Here is an 18,996-nt window from a genome sequence, read left to right as displayed (position 1 = left end):
GTTTACATTTTTTGTAAAGTGTTTAGGTTCAGAATTTACTTTCTTGTTTCTTGAAAACTCCTTTATTACACAAAGATATAGTTATAGATGTGCATTCAAGATGAGTTATTTACAGTTAACTTGTTTGGTAGGGTTTTTGTTTGTTTGTTTTTTACCGGTACCAGGGATCGAACTCATGACTGCCTGCAAGGCAGGCGCTTATGCCGCTGAGCTAAATCCCCAGCCTGTTTTTTGTACCAGGAGTTGAACTCAGGACCTCACGCCTGCCAAGCAGGTGCTATGTAAGCCGTATGCCCAGCTCAACTTTGTTCTTTTTAAACCTTTAAAATAAAGAAGAACAAGGCCGTGAGTCGTTCCTGGTACAAACCTGGTTCAATGAAGGCTGAGTCCTAGGGAGATCCGGGCTCCAGAGCTCGGAGCTCGCGGATGCGCGAGGGGGGGGGGGGGGACACGCAGAGAGGCAGCGGGCAGAGGGCTTCCTTCGCGCCCTGCGGGTCCTGGGACCAACTTCTGACCCGTTCGGTGATCCCTGTTTCATAAAGAGGACTTAGGGAAGGCAGGTACAACGCGGCGCCGGCCTTCGCTCCTGAGCGAATCTTGAGGCACTGGGCGGAGCCAGTATTTGAACCTCGGGCCCGCTGCGGCGACGGCCCGGGGCTCGGGAGCTCGGGAGCTCGGGAGCTCGGAGGCTTGGGGGCTCGGACGAGGGCGCGCGGGAGGCTGCGGACGGGAGCCGCGAGGGGGCGAACAGGAGGGCGCCGCGAGGTAGGACGGACACCGCCCAAAGCGCTGAGGAGCGCCGTCGTGCCACACTGTGATCAGTGTCCGGCCGGAGCCGATGCCCTAGGTTCACTCGGCAACGCCTCCTTGGCTCCGGGGTCCAGCGTAGCGCGCGGAGGGCGGAATCCAGGCGGGTGGTCCTCGCGGGCAGGCGGCACTCCTACCACACCGCCGTGGGCCGGGTGCCGCAGGCCGGGAGCTGGCGGCGCCGCGCCCGAGGCTGCTCAGGGGCTTCCTTCCGGGAAGAGACCGCTTCTCGGAGAGCAGGTGCTGACGGCCTCGGGTGCCAGGCGCCTAGCCTTACGTGCAGGTTGGTTTTATTTTTATTTCGTTTTTTTATGAAGGGAACGTCGTCCTCAGAAACTGGCCACCATTGGTAAAACAAAGCCGGAGCGGAGGTGCCGGCCGGGATGCGCTGTGCCGCCGGGCGTTGGAGGAGAGGCTGTGCACTCGCGTGGGCGGCGCTGGCGGCGGCGGACCGGTAGGTCCGGAGCGCTGGGCGGGCAAGGTGAGAGCCCGGCCTGAGCCCTGGCGCAGCCGCGGGCGGGGCTGTGCGTCTTCTACGAGGGGATTTTGATGCACGGAACCGAAAAGCTGTTATGAAACAGCTTGTTGGAAAGAAATGTCGCTCCCTAGTTTTGGGGTTTTTTTCCAAGTACGTTTGATTTACCATGTTTGATTCTGACTCCAGCAATGCAGTGAGAGACCGTATTAATTGTAATCCTCTTCCCATGGATTAGGCACCGCTGCCTCCATCTTAATGGGAGTTAATTACAGATTTATTATCTAGGTAAACCTTTCCTAATGACATGCATGTATTTTTATGACAAGATTTTAAAATCTTTTTTTGTTATCCATACCTAACGTACCCAGTGTTTTTAACTCTGTATTTATTTAATAGTGCAAAATGTATTGTATATATCATTGTGGAAACATGTACAAGGCATTGTTCTGATTACTACTAATTATAATTTTCAGGTACAGGATTATAATTAGATTTAGAAAGGTGCCCAGAAATCAGTCAATCCAAAGGGCAGAAAGAAGCTGTAACATGAGACTACTGAAAAAAAAAAAAGGAAGTCATATATACATACATATTTTTTGGGGGGGGTCTGTTTGAGACAGGGTCTTACTATGCAGTTCAGGCTAGCTTTGCGCTAACTTTGCAGCCCAGGCTGGTCTCAAACTTGCAACAATCCTCCTGCCACAGCCTCCAGAGTGTTGGGATTACAGATGTGCACCATCAGGCAATAGAAGCTATATTTTTATGCTAAATGTTTATCCTAAGTAATAGAAAAACTTTATACCAGTATCTGAAGTAAAACCACATCAAAGAGAAAGTAGGTAGAAATCTTGAAGATATAGCCGTATGCAGAATTCACGAACAAAAACCAGACTGCACAGAAAATATTTGAAAGAATCAACTACTGGGGGGCTGGAAATTTAGCTCAGTGGCATAAGAACCTGCCTTGCAAGCAGGCGGTGTGAGTTCAATCCCCGGTACCCATAAAAAAAAAAAAAAAAGAACTACTGGGATCTCATCTTATTAAAAAATTTATTAAGATTTATTAAAAAACAGTTTAACGATTTATAAGAAACAATTTTAACCAACTGTCCCTCAGACAAACAACTTCCATCTAGAACATATAAAGAATTGAAAACAATCAGGCCCTACTCCTCAAATTCAAAGACCCAATTCAAAAATGAGCATCTAAGATGAATACACTATTCTCAGATGAAGAAATACAAATGGTAAATACATATATGAAGAAATGTTCAATATCACCAGTCATTCAAGAAATGCAAATTAAAACAACACTGAGATTCCATCTCACTCCAGAAAGAATGGCAGTTATCACGAAATAAAGCAGTAACAAATGCTAGAGGGGCTGTGGGGAAAAAGGAACCCTTCTCCGTTGTTGGTGGGAGTGTAGACTGGTGCAGCCACTGTGAAATATGGTATGGCTGCCACCATTCTGGAACCTAGTGCTCCATAGCTTTCTCCTCAAAGTAAGGTCTTCCACTTTTGCAGTTTTGAGGCTGCAAAAGGTGGAGACTTGCAGCTTCTTGTGATAGTTTCAGGCCATCCTATTCTGTTCCTTGTCAGCAGTCCAGATTATCTCAGGTCTTATCTTTGTACTCCACAGCTTTACTGAAGCTTCCTTTCTGGCTAAACTCACAACATTTTAAATCATCTTGCTAAGCTCTGTCCTTTTGATTCACAACATAAACCTGGCTAAAAGCCCCCGGCATTACCCATGCCACCACTTCAATATTTGACTGCCTTGAAATTTCTTCTGCCAGTTTAATTAGTCCATCACCCTTAATCTCAGTCGAGTCTCTAGACATGAGCAAAATGCAGACAAACTTTTAATCAAGCCATAACACACATCCAGTCACCATAATACTTATGATCCATTTGTAATGCTATGTATGTTTTACATTTTCATGATATCTACTAAACCATTTTTACATGATTTTCTTGCCTGCTTTATGTTAGGAATATTTCCGATCTCAAATTATAAAACATTCACTTACACTGTCATTGCCACATAGTACCATTTTAAGGTTTTAGTATTTAAATTTTTTTCTTTTTTGATACCAAGAATCAAAATCAGGACCTCATGCTTGCCAGGCAGGCGCTGTGTTGCTGAGCTATATCCTTGGCCTACTATTTAAATTTTAACCATTCTTACAATATCTCAGTATCAAAATAATTTTTCAACTAGATAGCAAGTTTCCTAACATTACTTATTGGATAATAGCCCTTTTGCTTAGATTTGAAATGTCATTTTTTTATTGCCTTGGACTGAATGATGGCCCCTCACCAAAGATAATAGGCCTAATCCCTGGAACATGTGCATATTACTTCATATGGTAAAGTTTTTACAAATGTGATTAATTAAGAATTTGAGGGGCTGGAAATAGCTCAGTGGCATAAGTGCCTGCCTGGCAAGCGCGAGATCATGAGTTTGATCCCTAGTACCAAAAAAAAAAAAAGAATTTGAGATGAGATTTATTTTTAATTATCTGGGAGAGTCCTACATGCCATCACAGGTTTACTTTTTAGGGGAGAGGCAGAGTAAGATTAAACATATACACAGAGAAGACAACATGAAGACAGATGCAAAGATTAGAGGGCACTGACACAAACCAATCATGAAGTGTAAAGGCTGTGTTTTCATTACCTAATTTTCAAAATCTCTATCATTGATTTTTCTCCCAGTTGCTCTAACATTGCTGCTATGTGACTGAGTATAGTACTATGCTGGAACACATTAGCTGCTGGAGATTTCCACTCCAGAGCCCTTCATCTTCTGTCTGAAGTAGGAACTGCCTGTCCTGTGCAGCTGGCATCTGGGGCCTCCCTTCACTGTTCTTCCATTGTGTATCTTGGTCTTCCAGCTTGCATTGCTGCTCTTGGGAAACCTGGTCTCATCCAACCACTACTTACATGTGTCTCTCACTAGCTCTCTCTCCTCCTCCTCTGGGGATGAAAGCCAAGGCCTTCACACTGAGTGCATTCCCAGCCCTTTTCTTAGTTTGAGTCAAGATCTTTTTCAGTCATTTAGTTGTCCAGGAAGAACTTGAATTCATGATCCTCCTGTCTCAGCTTCTCAGAGGGCTGGGATTACAAGTGTATCATGCCTGGCACCTTTTATCCAATTTTTAAAAAACTTTAGCCACCCTTTTACTTAATCACCACCAGGGGTTCTTTCTTACTCTTATTATTTATTCCTTAGTAATATTTTGTATTTTTTAATGGAATCAGTGTTTTATCTCTCTGAGGATTTTAAAGTGTTGTGCTTTGCTTTGTTTTCCTCCCTATATTATCTTTGTCTCCTACTACTTCGTGTGTGCGTGTGTGTGTGTGTATGTGTTGGTTTTTGAGAACAGGTTCTCACAATGTAGTCCAGGCTTGCTTTGAACTTGTTGAATAGTCCAGGCGGACTTTGAATTTACACTTCCCCTTGGAATTGTATACATACATCTACCACTGTGCCCTTTGTTTCTATTCTTTTTTTGGTTTTTTTATGGTATAGATCAGAAGTATTTGGGTTTTTTTTTTTTCAATTCTCAATCTTCCTGCCTCAGCCCACTTAGTACTGTGATTATAAACAATGCACTACCACACCTAACCTCTCAACAGAACTCCCCTCCTCTCCCTCCCTTTATCCTCAGCTCACCTCCATCTGCTTCCTCCCTGTGTTTCCCTGGCTCCTGTTTTTTCTAATATTGAGGATTGAGGGCCTTTGCACTGAGCTTCAACTCTAACCTTTAATCTTTTTAAATTTTGCACAGGTTTCACTAAATAAGTTGGCCAGGCTGGATTCAAATCTATGATTTTCCTATCTTAGACTCTCAGAGTGCTGGAATTATAGACATATTCCACCATGCCTGGTTGAGAGAGGTCTTACTTGATAGAAACATTATCCAGTTATCTGGTAATCTTTGGCTCTCTATTTATATTTAAGAGTAAGACTATCATAATAAAGTAAATTCAAAGCTTTTCAAATAAAACAAATAATAAAGCAAATTCAAAGCATGAATGAGCTTGTCAGCTAGTGAATGTTATAGGCAGGAGGGGTCTATCCTTTTGTAATCTCAAGTGTGATACTCCTTTTCTCTGGAGAGAAGAATCTTCTAGTCCTCTTGGGGGAATTATGAGTATGCATGTTTGCATGCACTCTGTTGGTGAGCAAGGGCAAGAGAACTCGACATTCAGCATTTCAGTATATAGACTTAGGGGCTTTGCACTTTACTGTAGCATACCATCTGAGTGTCCTTGTGATCCATGGGCCACAGTGAAGGCAGTGATGACTGTGGTGAGCAGGGAAGAGAGCTGGAGGCTCTGGAGCCTGTTTGTCCTGACTCCTTCACAGTACTGTTGGAAAATTCACTCAGCTCCACCATTACTATCTGAGCTGCAGAATATAATAAAACTGCCCAGGTTATCCTCACATTTACACACAGTGAAAATAACCAGATGAAGGGCCTCTTTATGAAGTAGTCTCCCAGGAAAATCTAGAAAATAATGTCACAGACATTTTAAGATTATTAGTATTGCAGACTGGAGCAAATCATGCTGTGGTCATGATCTTTAGTGACAGTGGTGCAAGAAAAGCTAAATAGTGGATCAGAGAAAAATGAGGAGAGAAAGAAAAATTAAAAAGGAGCAGAGGAAGCAGAGAAGTAGTTATCCCATGGCACCTGTTATAACTAAGAATTTATGTTGGAAGACCGAACTTGATGTAGAACTCTTAGAAATCAAGAAATAGACAAAAGAAGAAAAGCAGGAAAAAATAAATTAAGTGACAAACAGCTGTTTGAAACAGAGCACAATTTTGACATGTCTGATTCCCAGTTCTTGGAGGATGCTGGGAAGGAAGGATATGGAGGTAGATGAGTCTTTGTTCCAGGAAGTGGTTGACTTGAGCTGGAGGATCTGAGGAGGAGTCCTGCTAACCTGGGCAGGTGGTGGTGGTGGTGGTGCCAAAGGCGGAGGGCTATTTCCATCTCCAGAGAGGCTTGATGGCCACAGCATCTGTGGCTATATGGAGAGGGTTTTGATTTTTCTTTCTTTTTTTTCTAAGAAAAAATAATTTTCAGGGGACTATTCTTCTGATTGCTTTCATGATTTAACTTAACAAACTGACCTTAACATTTTAAAAAATTACATATAGAGTTAAGTATTTGTTTTTATATCCAGTCCTCTGCTGTGGGGACCTGCTGAGTCTAGAGCTTTCCTCCAGTGCCCTTGAGTGACACAGAGCTGGGAGGAGCCTATGGGTCCAGCCTTGGAATACATAGTCTTCCAGGGATTCTAGGAAGTAATTGCCTCAATTTTTATTAGCATTCCTCTTTTGGTTACTTAGATTACTACTTTCTCTGCTGTTAGAAAAACTCATTGAAGTTCCTTATTTACACTTTTCATTGTATTTTATGTATTGTTAGAAATTAGTACATTACTTTTTATTTTATTCCTTTACTGCTGTTTTAATGGGTTTAGGAAAGAAAAACAAAAGTATATATGGTCAAGCAGCATTTTTTTTTTTTTTTTTGAGACAGTGTCTTGCTAGGTCACTGAATTGCCCAGCCTGGGCTCAAATTTACGATACTCCTATCTCAGGCTCCCAGAGTGCTGGAATTAAGAGGTATGCTCTGCCACATCTGGTTTTAGTGTTCATTCTTAATAGAGTCTTCTTAGAATGTGTTTTAATATTAGAAGGGCAAGTTCTCTGTCTTCCAGATTATTCTTTTTTTTTTTTTTTTTTTTGTCTTTTTCCTTTTTATCGGTACCGGGGATCGAGCTCACGACTGCCTGCTTGCAAGGCAGGCGCTTATGCCACTGAGCTAAATCTCCAGCCCCCTTCCAGATTATTCTTTATGTTGAACTTTAAAATCATTTTGTCAACTGGATGAAAAAAAAAGTTTTTTCCCTTCCAAATATGTGTCCCTAACATACGTGTTCATATGTGTTCCCTACACATAAAGGTGGTATATAATAATTAGAATAATTATTAACAGTTATCTCAGTATACTTGGAAGATGAGTTCTAGGATCCTTGTGATGACTAAAATTCAAAAATGCTTATCTTGTTTGTAAAATAATTTTTATATGTGTAAATGATATTATATATATTCTTTATGTTATTTTTATTTATTTATTTTTTTGCTATCAGGAATGGAACTCATGACATTGCACTGGCTGAGCACGCATTGTGCCACTGAGTTATATCCCCAGCCCATATGTGTGTGTGTGTGTATCTTTATCTTTAATAGTATATCTCACCTTTTTTTCTCATCTTTTTATTTTTCAAATTTTACTTTTTTCATTTTCCTGATCCCTGCATCCTTTATCTTTACTATTTTTGCTATGAAGCTTTATTAATCTTGAGATTTTAATTAATCTGTGCTTTTATTGTTGAATTCTTTTATCAATAATGGTGTAGTTGTTGCATTTAATAGATATTTATTGTATGCCAATATCTAGTTTGTCTTTGTGTCTGTTTAATTATTGCAGATCTCTTATGGTTAATGATGATAAAGTGGTAGCTACTTATTTATTTAGTTAGTTTTTAGTTTAATTTTTTTTTGTGGTACTGGGGATTGAGCTCATGACCTCGCACTTGCCAGGCAGGTGCTTATGCCACTGAGCTAAATCCCCAGACCTAGTTTTTAGTTTTTTTGAAACAGGATTTCACTGTATAGTTCAGGCTGATCTTGAACTCACTATGTAGTTTAAATTGGCCTTAAATTCATGGCAGTGCTTCTCCTTCAGCCTCCCACATGCTGGAATTACACAGGCATGTACTACCATGCCCAGCCTATAGAGGAAGCTTTTGTTGGTTTTTATGGCATGTCAAAATCCAGACTGCTGTTGATTCTGTTGTTGCTGGGTACCATAGTGGTTGCTATCAGTTTTTTTTTATTGTATTCCAGTATCTGGTTTGTCATTGTATCATTAACAATACAGCACTTCATTTCTGGAGAAATGGGTGCCAGGCCAATTACAAATTAATGAAAATGGTTGAAGGGCTGGGGATTTAGCTCAGTGGCATAAGCGCCTGCCTGGCACGTGCAGGGTTGTGAGTTTGATCCCTGGTACCCATAAAAAAAAAAAAGGAAAGTAGAAAATGGTTGGATTTGGGGGCAGAGACAGAGACCGATAGGTAGCCAGGCCTAGCGTGTGTCATTGAAAAGCAGATACTAACTAAAGAGATCTATATACTAACAACAAAGTCTTTCTACTGCAACCTATGAACCTACAAACAACACACACATACGCGCGCGCGCACACACACACACACAAACACACACACACACACCAAGAAATATGAAAAGACAGCATAACAAAATGCCTCTGTGAGCTCCCAATTACCCCAAAGCTGGTTCACGGGACATTGATATAAAGGAAAACAAAATCCAAACGGCTAAATTATATGAAAGGATAAAAGAGGAGACCACCCCAAAAAATCCCCACCAAAACCAGTTCAATAAGGTGCTTGGCAGATTTCTCTGCACAAACCATCAAATCACGAAGAGCGTGGGGGGAAATAATTCAAGCTTTGAAAGATAATAATCTCCAGCCAAGATTGATATATCCTGTACAACTATCCCTGGAAATTGATGGAAAAACAAGGTGCTTCCAGGATAAAGAGGAACTAGGGGAATTTGCAACCACCAATTCAACTCTACAGAGAATACTGCAGGATATTCTAAAAAAGAAAAATACAAAGAATCCAGAAATAGTGGCAGAGAGGCCACAATGAATGGAGCAGAAAACAAAATGAAGAAGACAAACTGATAGCTAATGACAGAAAAAGAGCTCAACAGAAATGAGGCAGAGAAGATTGGATGATAGGAACAGCTATTTTGGAGAAAATGACATCTTAATAGGTAATACTGATTTAGTATCATCTTGTTTTGAAGTCTCATCAAGCTTTTGTTCTTCTGTCTCCATTGGTCTAAACAGGTTGTATCTTATTGGATTTTATTATGTACGATAGTTATAAGCAAAAACTTTTAAAGACAAGGAGATTATACAGAAACCATTGTTCATTTTCTGTTAGTTGATTCTAAATACCCTGTAATGCTGTCATTCTCTTAAATGGTTTTACATTGTTTTGATATATTTGATGCTACAGTATACGAAGTTATACTCAAAGATTTCAAGGAAAGAGACAATATGGTAACTACTTTTATGTCAGGATTATCTTGCGGTGAAATACTGTTCTGCTTAAATGGTTATGTTTTGATCTGTGCTGTTTTGCTGTTATGCCCTCTCAATCTCCACTTCATTATTTACTTTTTTATTTTTATCCTTTTAATTAAGGGAAAAATAAATAAAAAATAGCAGGATATATTATAGTAACCCACTTTGACTTTCCATTATCTTGATTTAAAGCCCTGTATTACTCTCACCATCTTGTTTTTGACTGATGTCCCCCTATTCTGTTTTGCTTGATAGTACCAGGTTCGAAAGTTTAGGCAACAGCCGTGAAGATAGTGAGATTCATTATGACGCCCATTCTCGTTGACTTTTATCTACTTTTGAAGACGTATAATGTCTCCAATGTTTTGGTTTTGTCAGTTTTGTTCTTTACTGTTTTGTTCAATTTTATTATAACTGATGATACAGGCAATTCTATTAGAGATAGCGGGAGGCATTATGGTAACCATTATTGATCACCTTGTATTATGCTTTTACATTATCTATTATGTCCACCCTTTTGATTTGATTGACTCTGTTCTGTTAGGTCACATTTGGTTCTACTCCCTTCCAAAAAAGTAATAAGAACTGTGGGAGCAACAAAACCCAAAATGTGTAATTGTCATTGTACAAAAGAGAGGAAAAGAAAGTGCTCTAAACAATATAACTGCATGTATATTTAAATGTATAAGATAGAAAATGATATCACTGAGTTTTATTGGATCATTGAACTATACTTACATACCATTTCTGTCTCTTCCTGATTTCTCTAACAGTTTGAATACTGTATTGCCATTTTTAAGATATCTTTCAGCAACTGGTCTGTTTGTTTTGTTTTGTTTTTTGAGCCAAGATCTCACTATGTAGTTCAAGTTGGCCTTTAGTATGTAGTCCAGAATGGCCTGAAACTAATGGCAATCCTCCTATCTCAGGTTCCTGAGTGCTAAGATTACAGGCATGCACTACTATACTCAGACTGAGCAGCATTTTCATCATTTAATTCTGAAATTCTGTAGTCACATTGCATGCTTTTGCTGTCCATACTTTCAATGTAGTTTTTAATCTCTTGGATTTCTGATTGAAACCTTTTCATGAACTGTAGTTATTTGCTAACTTGTTTATTCATATTTTGTATCTTCATTTTTTTTTAGCTTAGTTAGCTTTTTAGTGTCTTCTGTAGGCTTACTGGTCATTTTATTACTTTCATTATCTGCTTAATTGTATACTCTGTCATGCTATCTCTTTTGGGGGTCACTTTTAAGATCTTCTCTATTATCCTTTCAAATAATTTAGGTGTGTGGTTTTGCGCTTCTCCCCTTTCATGCCCCTTGGATCACCTTTGGGGGAGTTAGGAGTTTGGGGAAGCACTTTGTGGTCTTTTCATGTTGCTATTGTTTTGTTTATTTTTTGTTTTATTTCTGCAGAAGTTGGTGGGCATTTATATTGCAAAGTGGCTTTTGCTTCTATAGCGATCTCTTTAGTTTGCTTTTCAGTGATGCAAACTGAGTATGGCTAATTATAATCCTTTGTCTCTGCCTCATGATCTGACCTCCTTTGAGAATTTGGGAGGGGAGGATGCAGTGCAGGTGGTCAACACCCAATTCTCTGGGATTGGATCACAATATTGTTAATGTCACAAAAGTAATTTGTGTGTTGGCATACAAAGAAAACCCATTAATACCAACAGTTATGTAACCCTGGCAATATCACCCAAATCAGCAGCAACAGTATCATCTAAGGCAAATTGCATATTGACATACTATAAGAACCAATAATGTACCACTCTTAACCATAGAAAAGAATCCCATTGTTACAGTATAAGTACTGAGATTACACAAATATTGAGATATAGCAAAAATGACTAAATATGACAACTATACCTCAGTGATTATAGAAGAGAATTCTAACTCTCTAATGTTTAGATAGTTAACTATCTAAATATTCATAAAGCTTAATACAGTATTATAGAGTTAAGTGGTGGGGAATGGGAGAATGCAAAAACAATTTGAAGACCAGTGGTAGGAGATACAAAGGAGAAAAGTGAGACAAAGGTTCTTATTAGGGAGTAGAAGTATATTTATAGAATTAGGTAAATGTAAGAAAAAAATGAGAAAAAAATAAAAAGTGGGAAAGAATACAGACAAAATTTAAAAGTTTACAGTAAAAAAAAAAACAGTAAAGGGGGGAGGAACTAACAAAAAAATAGCAAGGAAAAAAAAACAAAGGTAAATTTCACAAATCCCAATAAACCAATGAAGAAAGAGAAAAAAAACCCAAAACAAAATATAGTCCAAATTGTATCCTTATCTTCAAAGTAGTTACTCAGAGTACAGGACATAACCAGAATAAAAGTTCTTACAAAAAAGACACAAATATGGGCTGGGACATAGCTCAGTGGCACAGTGCCTACTTTGGAAGCACAAGAACCTGAGTTTGATTTCCCCATACTGCCAAAAGAAGGTCAAAAAAAGAACATAACAGAAATCTTTATTTTCGGTGAAGTAAAGTAAACTAGTATAAATGAACTCAATGAACATATATTGAAATATTTTTTAAGCAGTGGAACTAGTAGTTTGGGGAAATTTTTAAACCTCTCCCCATTTCGTATTTATCTCTTTTGTGTTTTGTTCTATATTTGTATTTCTCATATAAGAGAAACCATGCAATATTTGAACCTTCATGTCTGACTTATTTCACTTAACATTCTATTCTCAAGTTGTATCCACGAATACCTCAAATTTATATATATATATATATATATATATATATATATATATATATTTGTATTGGGTATCAAACTCACGACCTCATGCTTGCCTGGCAGGTGCTTAAATTTATATGTCTTTATGGCAGTTTAGTACCATTGCATACCACATTTTCCTCATCCCTTCATCTGTTGATGAACATATACACTTGTTTCTGAGATCTAGCTATTAAAAATAGTGTGCTGTAAATATGAGTATGCATGTATCCCTATAATATGATTTTAACTATCTTGGCAAGATACTGAGAAGGGGGATAGCTCAGTCAAACGGAATTTCTACTTTTAGTTTTTTGAGAACTGTCTATAACTAGTTTACATTCTCACCCAAGATGTAGAAAGAGTTCCTTCTCCCCTACACCTTCAGTAGCATTTGTTATTACTTGGTTTTGTGATGATAGCCAGTCACTCTGGAGTAATGTTTTATAAGTGAGCTTAGTTACTTTGGAGAGAGAGAGAAAGAGAGAGAGAGAGGAAGAGAGAGAGAGAAAATATGCTCATATATGACTGAGGGAACCAGAAGTTTTGGCAGAAAAAAAAAAATGGTACTTGGTATCAGAGAAAACTGGATAAAAGGATCTCTAAATACATGAGTTTGAGAACTTAAAGTTGAGAAAGCCATGCTGTGAGATTTAGAAAAGCGTCTGAGTAACCTTCCACAGTTGGGGATCCTGTGACAAGACCATAAAGGCCTAAATGTAAGAAACTTTAGTATTCTTTTAGATTGAGGCAGAAAAGATTTAATTGTAGGATGGTGTTATAACTTGTGGTACCACTAAAGGGCTGAAGTTCCTGATTATGAACACAGGACTGTGTAGGAAAATGAGGGTTTTTTTCTGTGATCTCAAGGATTAAATCTTGACCAATTTTTCAGGAGTCACTTATGAGTAACTATCAGTCACACTCCTCATCACTGGGATAATATACTTGACACCTGTAACTTAAAGGAATAGAAGTTTTAGCTTACAGGTTGTACAGGTTTCTAGTCCACAGTCAGCTGACTCTAGGACACAGGTGGCATGGCACAGAGGCATAATGGAAGAAATCTGTTCACTCCATGGCAACTCAGAAGCAGAAAGCAAAGGGATGAAACACTGAGGAAGATAAACCCTTCCGAGCCAAGCTCCTAGTGACCTGCTCTTCGAATAGATGCTATCTCCTGACAGCTTCAGCTGTAAGCACCCATAATCCAGTTACCTTCCAAAAGCCCCACCTGTGAGAACATGGGGCTGTCAGTGTAATTAGATAAAACTGTAATAGTGACAGATCTCAAATCCAATGATGTGAACTCTGAAATTGGTATCCCCTGAGAAGAGAGAGCCTCCAACTCAATCAAAACCAGTTTTTACTTTGAAGTCACCGTTGGTGCCAATGCCATGTCTCATGAGTGAGCAGGAGCATTGTCCATGATGAAGAGAGCCATGAGTGATAAACCTTTGTCTTCAGTGTTTGTTAACAGATGGACAGAAAGCCTCCCTGATCCACTCAAGAAAAAGTACTGTATTCTTGTTACCCAGGCGTTTTCTTCTCTTCATGGATGATGTGTGTTCTCCTAGGCTTTTCTTCCAGAAAAGGCCACTTTCATCGCAGCTGAAAACTTGATGTCTTTTCTCAGTATTGTTTCAAAGTGGGGCATGTAATTTTCAGCAGCTCTTTTATCAGCACTGGCTGCTTCACTTTGCCTGGTTACGCTGTGAATCCAAGTTCCCACTTTAAAATTGTGAAACTACGCTTTACTAGCACAAAATGTTTCACAATTATCACTTGTTGATGGATTGCCCTTATAAAATCTGCATTTATAGTCCTAGCTTTTTCACAAATTACAAACTCAGGCTATAGCTTGCTATCTGCTTTTCATCTATCCATACCAATAACCTTTGTGCATCATCTAACACTATTGATTTTGATTGACTAATTTGAATAACACCTCTAGCACACTGCCTTCTTCATACAAATCTTTTTTTCTGTAACATTGTCAAGATTTACAAGCATCAATGCAGTACAGTGGACCCTCGGGCTATGCCAGCCTTACAAATGATTTTGATATGCTGTACATGTTAGTGAGATTGATTACACGAATGCCATTCATTTCTCCAAATTTTTTCTTCTTTTTAATTGCTATTTCTTTCTTTACCTTTTCCTCCCTTTGCTTCTTTTCTAGATTTTTTGAGGCCGTTTTGAGAGCAGTAATTGTAATGATTATATAAGGCGGAAATCACCTTCACAAACATACACATCTGGGCTCAGGCTGACACTTATGCTTACATATGCTTTTCTGGCATTGTGAGTCTGTTTACAACCATGCAAGCAGCCAACCTTTGGGTCATAACTCAAGACTGGCTGTAAGTTAAACCTAAAATTCTAGTCATAGCCTAAGTGGTTCATATGTAAGGCTGGTATAGCCCAAGGGTCCACCGTACTACATTGAAGCTTGTAATTGGTCAAGGTAGGCAGCTGTATTGGATAGTATTGAGAACCCTGAGGAAGTGAGACTACTCTCAGAATAGTGTTCTGGGTGCAGCTGGCTTTTGGTTTTGAGTCTGTTCCAACAGCATACCTTTTCAATTTATTGGGAATTAGAAATTGCTGCCTATTTGGCTTAGCTCCATGATTCTTAAGCGATCTCTGTTTTGGCATAAAAGGAGGAACATCTGATTAAAACAATTGTGTCACCTTGGCTAAAGTAGTGCATAATAAGTTGGGCCAGCCAGGAGAGAATCAGGAAGCAGTGCCCTCCCTGTGAGCTAGTCAGCCCCCAGGGAGAGATTCCCTTGCCCCATAAGAGCAACCAACTGATTCAGAAGAATGCAGGCTGAAATGATAGCAGCTGAAGTAAACAAAGATCTTAATGCTTGTATTGTTTAATTGACTTTACAGACCTAAAGCCAGTAGTCTGAGCATCTAGTTAGAGGATAACTATACACAATAAAGTAACTATTATGGATTTCCTCTCTCTTGTTTTTGTTAGTATCGTTCTCATTGTTTTGTTTTTTTTTTCATTTTGTTTTATTCCCTTTAAAATAAGAGTAGTTCATAACAACAGTAGCATAAACATAGCCTAGAAAATGATAAACTGTAGTAAATACTAGTTTTGTATTTTTAACCATATGAATAACCATATGAATAAGATTTGATGCTATATAACAAAATTTAAAATGGACCAGAAAATTATGTATAATAAATAGGCCCTCAATATGGTGATTTTACCCTTGGGAGAAAATTTAAAAGGGGTTAGGTGAAAAAATAGAGATATAGAAGAATAAAAAGACACTAGAATCAATATCTCAGTGGCACAGCACCTGCCTTGCAAATGTGAGGTCTCGTGTTTTGATTCCTGGTACCAAAAAAAAAAAAAAAAAAAAAAAAAAATCCTCAAGGCTAGAGGAGTAAGATTACATTGTAGGAGCTCTGGGAGACTGGTAAAGAAGACAGGAAAGAAAGAAGATACAAGAACAGAACAAAACAAAACTAGAAACACTCAAAAATAACAAATAATAAAAAGAAATATTAGAAAAAGGAAGGAAGAAAAAACTGGCCACTTCAGGGTGTGTCTCTGCTGTTACGGGGAGAAGGAGCAGGAGCAGATGTAGCTCAGATCTGTGTTGATTGATCTCAGCAACCCCGCAGTAGAATTGTAGCACAGCAAGCTTGTGCCTTTAGTTCCACTGAAACCAGAAGCAGTGCCATTTCTGGTTTCTAGCTGTGCCACTGGGCCCTGAGTTGTTCAGCAGGTAACGCTCTGGAATCCTCCAGCTTTGCACTTGGCTTCCTCCTGGTTTGCGCCCAGCTGTTTGCTGACTTTAACTCAGCTCCCTGCTGACATTGTGATAGCTTGGACCCCGGAATAAAATCCAAGGAAGCAAGAAATTAAGAAATTTGGAGCAAAGGCTTTATTTTAGGCCAGGCCTGGTGACACAGCCTCCGGTAGCCAATATGGAAAACTGCACGCCTCACAGGCTAAGGGTGGAGTTTTTAAAGCTAAAAACCACAAAGCTATGTACCTATTTCAGGTAACATTCTTGGTACATTCCATTGCTCTCTGCTGTTAAACATTTTCCAGGAACAGCACACCTTGCAGAAGCATGCAGAAAGGGGTTGGGAGGGGATTTACAAGGAGCTGAAACTTAAGTCTTTACTGGAAACGGAATTTTATTGAAATAGTGCATACAGAACAGGAAGGAGGCGCATTGGTTAGAGCTAGGCCACAACAGACATGAGCTTGGCTCCCTGATCCCCTGCTGGTTTGAATTCTCCTGCCTCACCCTGTCCTTGAAAGCCACTAGTTGGAGCCAACCCACAGCAGCTCTGAGTTCTGAGTTCTGAGTTCATTGAGCCTCTTTCCAGAATGGCAACCAGCCAATTGCCTTTTCCTGGGAGATACTTTAACCAGGATAACCTGCCAACCACTACAGACCACAGCATCCACCACTTCATTTTACTGGTGTGCTTGTCCAGGGGCCCTCTGCAGTAGCCACTGTGCCTCTGCAGGTTCATACTGTGAGCTGGGGCTCATGGAGAAAGCAGTGCTTGCCATGTCCCTGCGCTGTGCTGAGGTCCCTCTTCGCTTTCTCTATGGGCTCCAGTTCTTGCTTCAAATCTTTGCTGGATTCCAGGGACCACTTCCCTCCTCCTCTTCTTCCTCATATTGTTATACTCCAGCCTCTGAATCCAAATCTTGGAGAGGGTGTTTCTTTACTGCTTACTATTCCACCATCTTACTAGAAACTTCTTAAAATATTTTTTGAGGCATTTTTATGTATCTGAGACTTTGCATATTGAAGAATATTTATTAAGTTGTATTCATATGACATAACAATTACAACTATAGAGTTTCCCAAAGGGAATGATAGTGAAGTATACAGATGTACATGCAGATTTCTTAATTTTACAGTATTACTATAAATGCAAAAGTCAGAAATTAGTGCATTTCTACAAGTAGGTATTGGTCAATAGAATTCTTTCCATTCATAATTATAAAATCATAAGTTTTATAGCTTTGTTACCTAACTAAAATTAATATAAGTATCATTAATCTTTTTCTTCAGGTTATAATTATAACAGATTTAGACTATTCAAAGCAAGCAGTAGGATGTTTGTGAGCATTAATATTTAATATCTTTTTTACTTTGTCAATTTGTCAAGTAGTGAAATAGATACTTTTTATTGAACAGAGTTTTTTTCTTTTTCAGGGAGCTAATTTTTCTGTATTCATTGTAGTTACTCCATGGAGTCCCCTGGGCAACCCAGAGCAGAAGACAGCCAGTCAGTAGTCAGCAGAATGCAGAAGAAGTACTGGGAAACTAAACAGGTCTTCATCAAAGCAACAGGAAAAAAAGAGGATGAGCACGTGGTGGCATCTGATGCTGAACTGGATGCTAAACTTGAGGTAAATTTGAAGATTTTCTGTGTTACATGTAAATGGCTAACTGGTCATTATTTGGAATGCTAAAAGGACTATAACAAGCTATCAGCCAAAGTACTTAAGGCAATAAAGTCAAATATGATATTAGAATGTTTATTTTATTTCACTGTCAATCATGAGATTCTAGATAAGAGATTACAAATCTTTCTTTCCTTTTCTTTCTTTGCTTCTTTCCTTTTTTTGAGACAAAGTCTCACTGTGTAATTCTGGATGATCTGGAACTGGCTATGTAGCCCAAGCTGGCCCTGAGCTCACAATGATTCTCCTGCCTCAGCCTCCTGAATGCTTGGATTACAGACATGTGGTACCATGCCTGACTGGAGAGCATAAGTCTTACAGTTGAAAAATTTGCAAAACTGGTCATCTAAACTAGATAAATCATGAATTAGGTAATTTCCCTGGCTCACATATAGTTTTGAAGTTAATTAACTAGTTAAGTTCCCAAGCAGGGTCTTATACTCCTTATACATCATGTCATAAATATGTTGTTCTTTTTTTTTTTTTTTTGGTACTGGGTATCAAACTCACGACTGCATGCTTGTAAGGCAGACGCTTATGCCGCTGACCTAAATCCCCAGCCCCTATCTAATAATACTTTGATGTGAAGTCTTATACTTCACTGAAATAAATTAATTGAAATCAAATTGAATGAAGATAAATTCAAGTGTTTTTGTTTCTGTTATTAAGAAGTAAAGTTGTTGAAGTATTTCATAATACTTTTTAAGTTCTTTTTTAAGTAAAAGGAATTAAGTGCCCTGAAACATTTTGAAACTTGTAAATGTTTTATATATTTAAGAAATTAAGGTAATTAGTATAATGCAAATACATGAGTCAGACTAGATTTTTAAATGAAGATTTACCAATATCATGTACTTGTACTAGTTTAAGGTAACTTTTACAAATATTTCCAAGTAGACTTCTAGAACCTAGTTATTGTAATGAGAGTCTTAAAAATATAGGTATTATATGTCTTGATCTACTAAATATCTTCCTTCTATAGAAAAAATAAACATGTCATTGCCATAACAAATACAGAAATAAACAACAAATTAAGAAGCTTTTACCTTTTGTATTGAAAGATATTCTTACGCTTCAACAATAAATGTGGAAAAATGAGATTATGGTTATGTGTGTTTTAATTCTTTTAAGTTATCTCATCACAGTTTTCACCCAGATGTGTTTGTGTTGTTTCACATTGTTAGGTAATCTATGAATGGCATATTTTATATTTAATGTGAATTTACACATTAGACAAATATTTGAAACCAACAAGTTTATTTCATATTTATACTGTTTTTTAAAGGCTAAGAAGTATTTTCAT

General features: G+C 38.6%; 1 protein-coding gene and 1 pseudogene across 16 annotated transcripts in view; both read left to right on the top strand.

Annotated features, from left to right (window-relative positions):
* The first annotated feature begins 441 nt into the window (after positions 1 to 441).
* Positions 442 to 18,996, top strand: part of Ica1l (islet cell autoantigen 1 like) — a 129,513-nt gene continuing 110,958 nt past the window's right edge. For 9 of the 16 annotated variants that reach the window (XR_001202294.3, XR_010043494.1, XR_001202295.3 and 6 more), the window contains exons 1-3: positions 605 to 765; positions 1,125 to 1,261; positions 17,471 to 17,639. Coding sequence is in view for 13 of the 16 variants with exons in the window: in XM_063237264.1 (XP_063093334.1) it covers positions 1,191 to 1,261; positions 17,471 to 17,639 (240 nt within the window). In the remaining 3 variants the exon portion in view is untranslated. Of the gene's footprint in view, positions 561 to 604; positions 1,091 to 1,124; positions 1,289 to 17,470; positions 17,640 to 18,996 lie in introns of those variants that run through there. The other 7 variants (XM_063237273.1, XM_063237267.1, XM_063237266.1 and 4 more) reach the window with 6 other exon arrangements.
* Positions 5,199 to 6,541, top strand: LOC111758118 (RWD domain-containing protein 1-like; annotated as a pseudogene).

This window comes from Cavia porcellus, unplaced genomic scaffold (assembly GCF_034190915.1).
Source record: "Cavia porcellus strain 051 isolate PalLab524CR breed Dunkin Hartley unplaced genomic scaffold, mCavPor4.1 scaffold_26, whole genome shotgun sequence".
NCBI lineage: Eukaryota > Metazoa > Chordata > Mammalia > Rodentia > Caviidae > Cavia > Cavia porcellus.
Note: the sequence above shows the minus strand (reverse complement) of the source record. Positions and strands in the feature narration are given on the sequence as shown.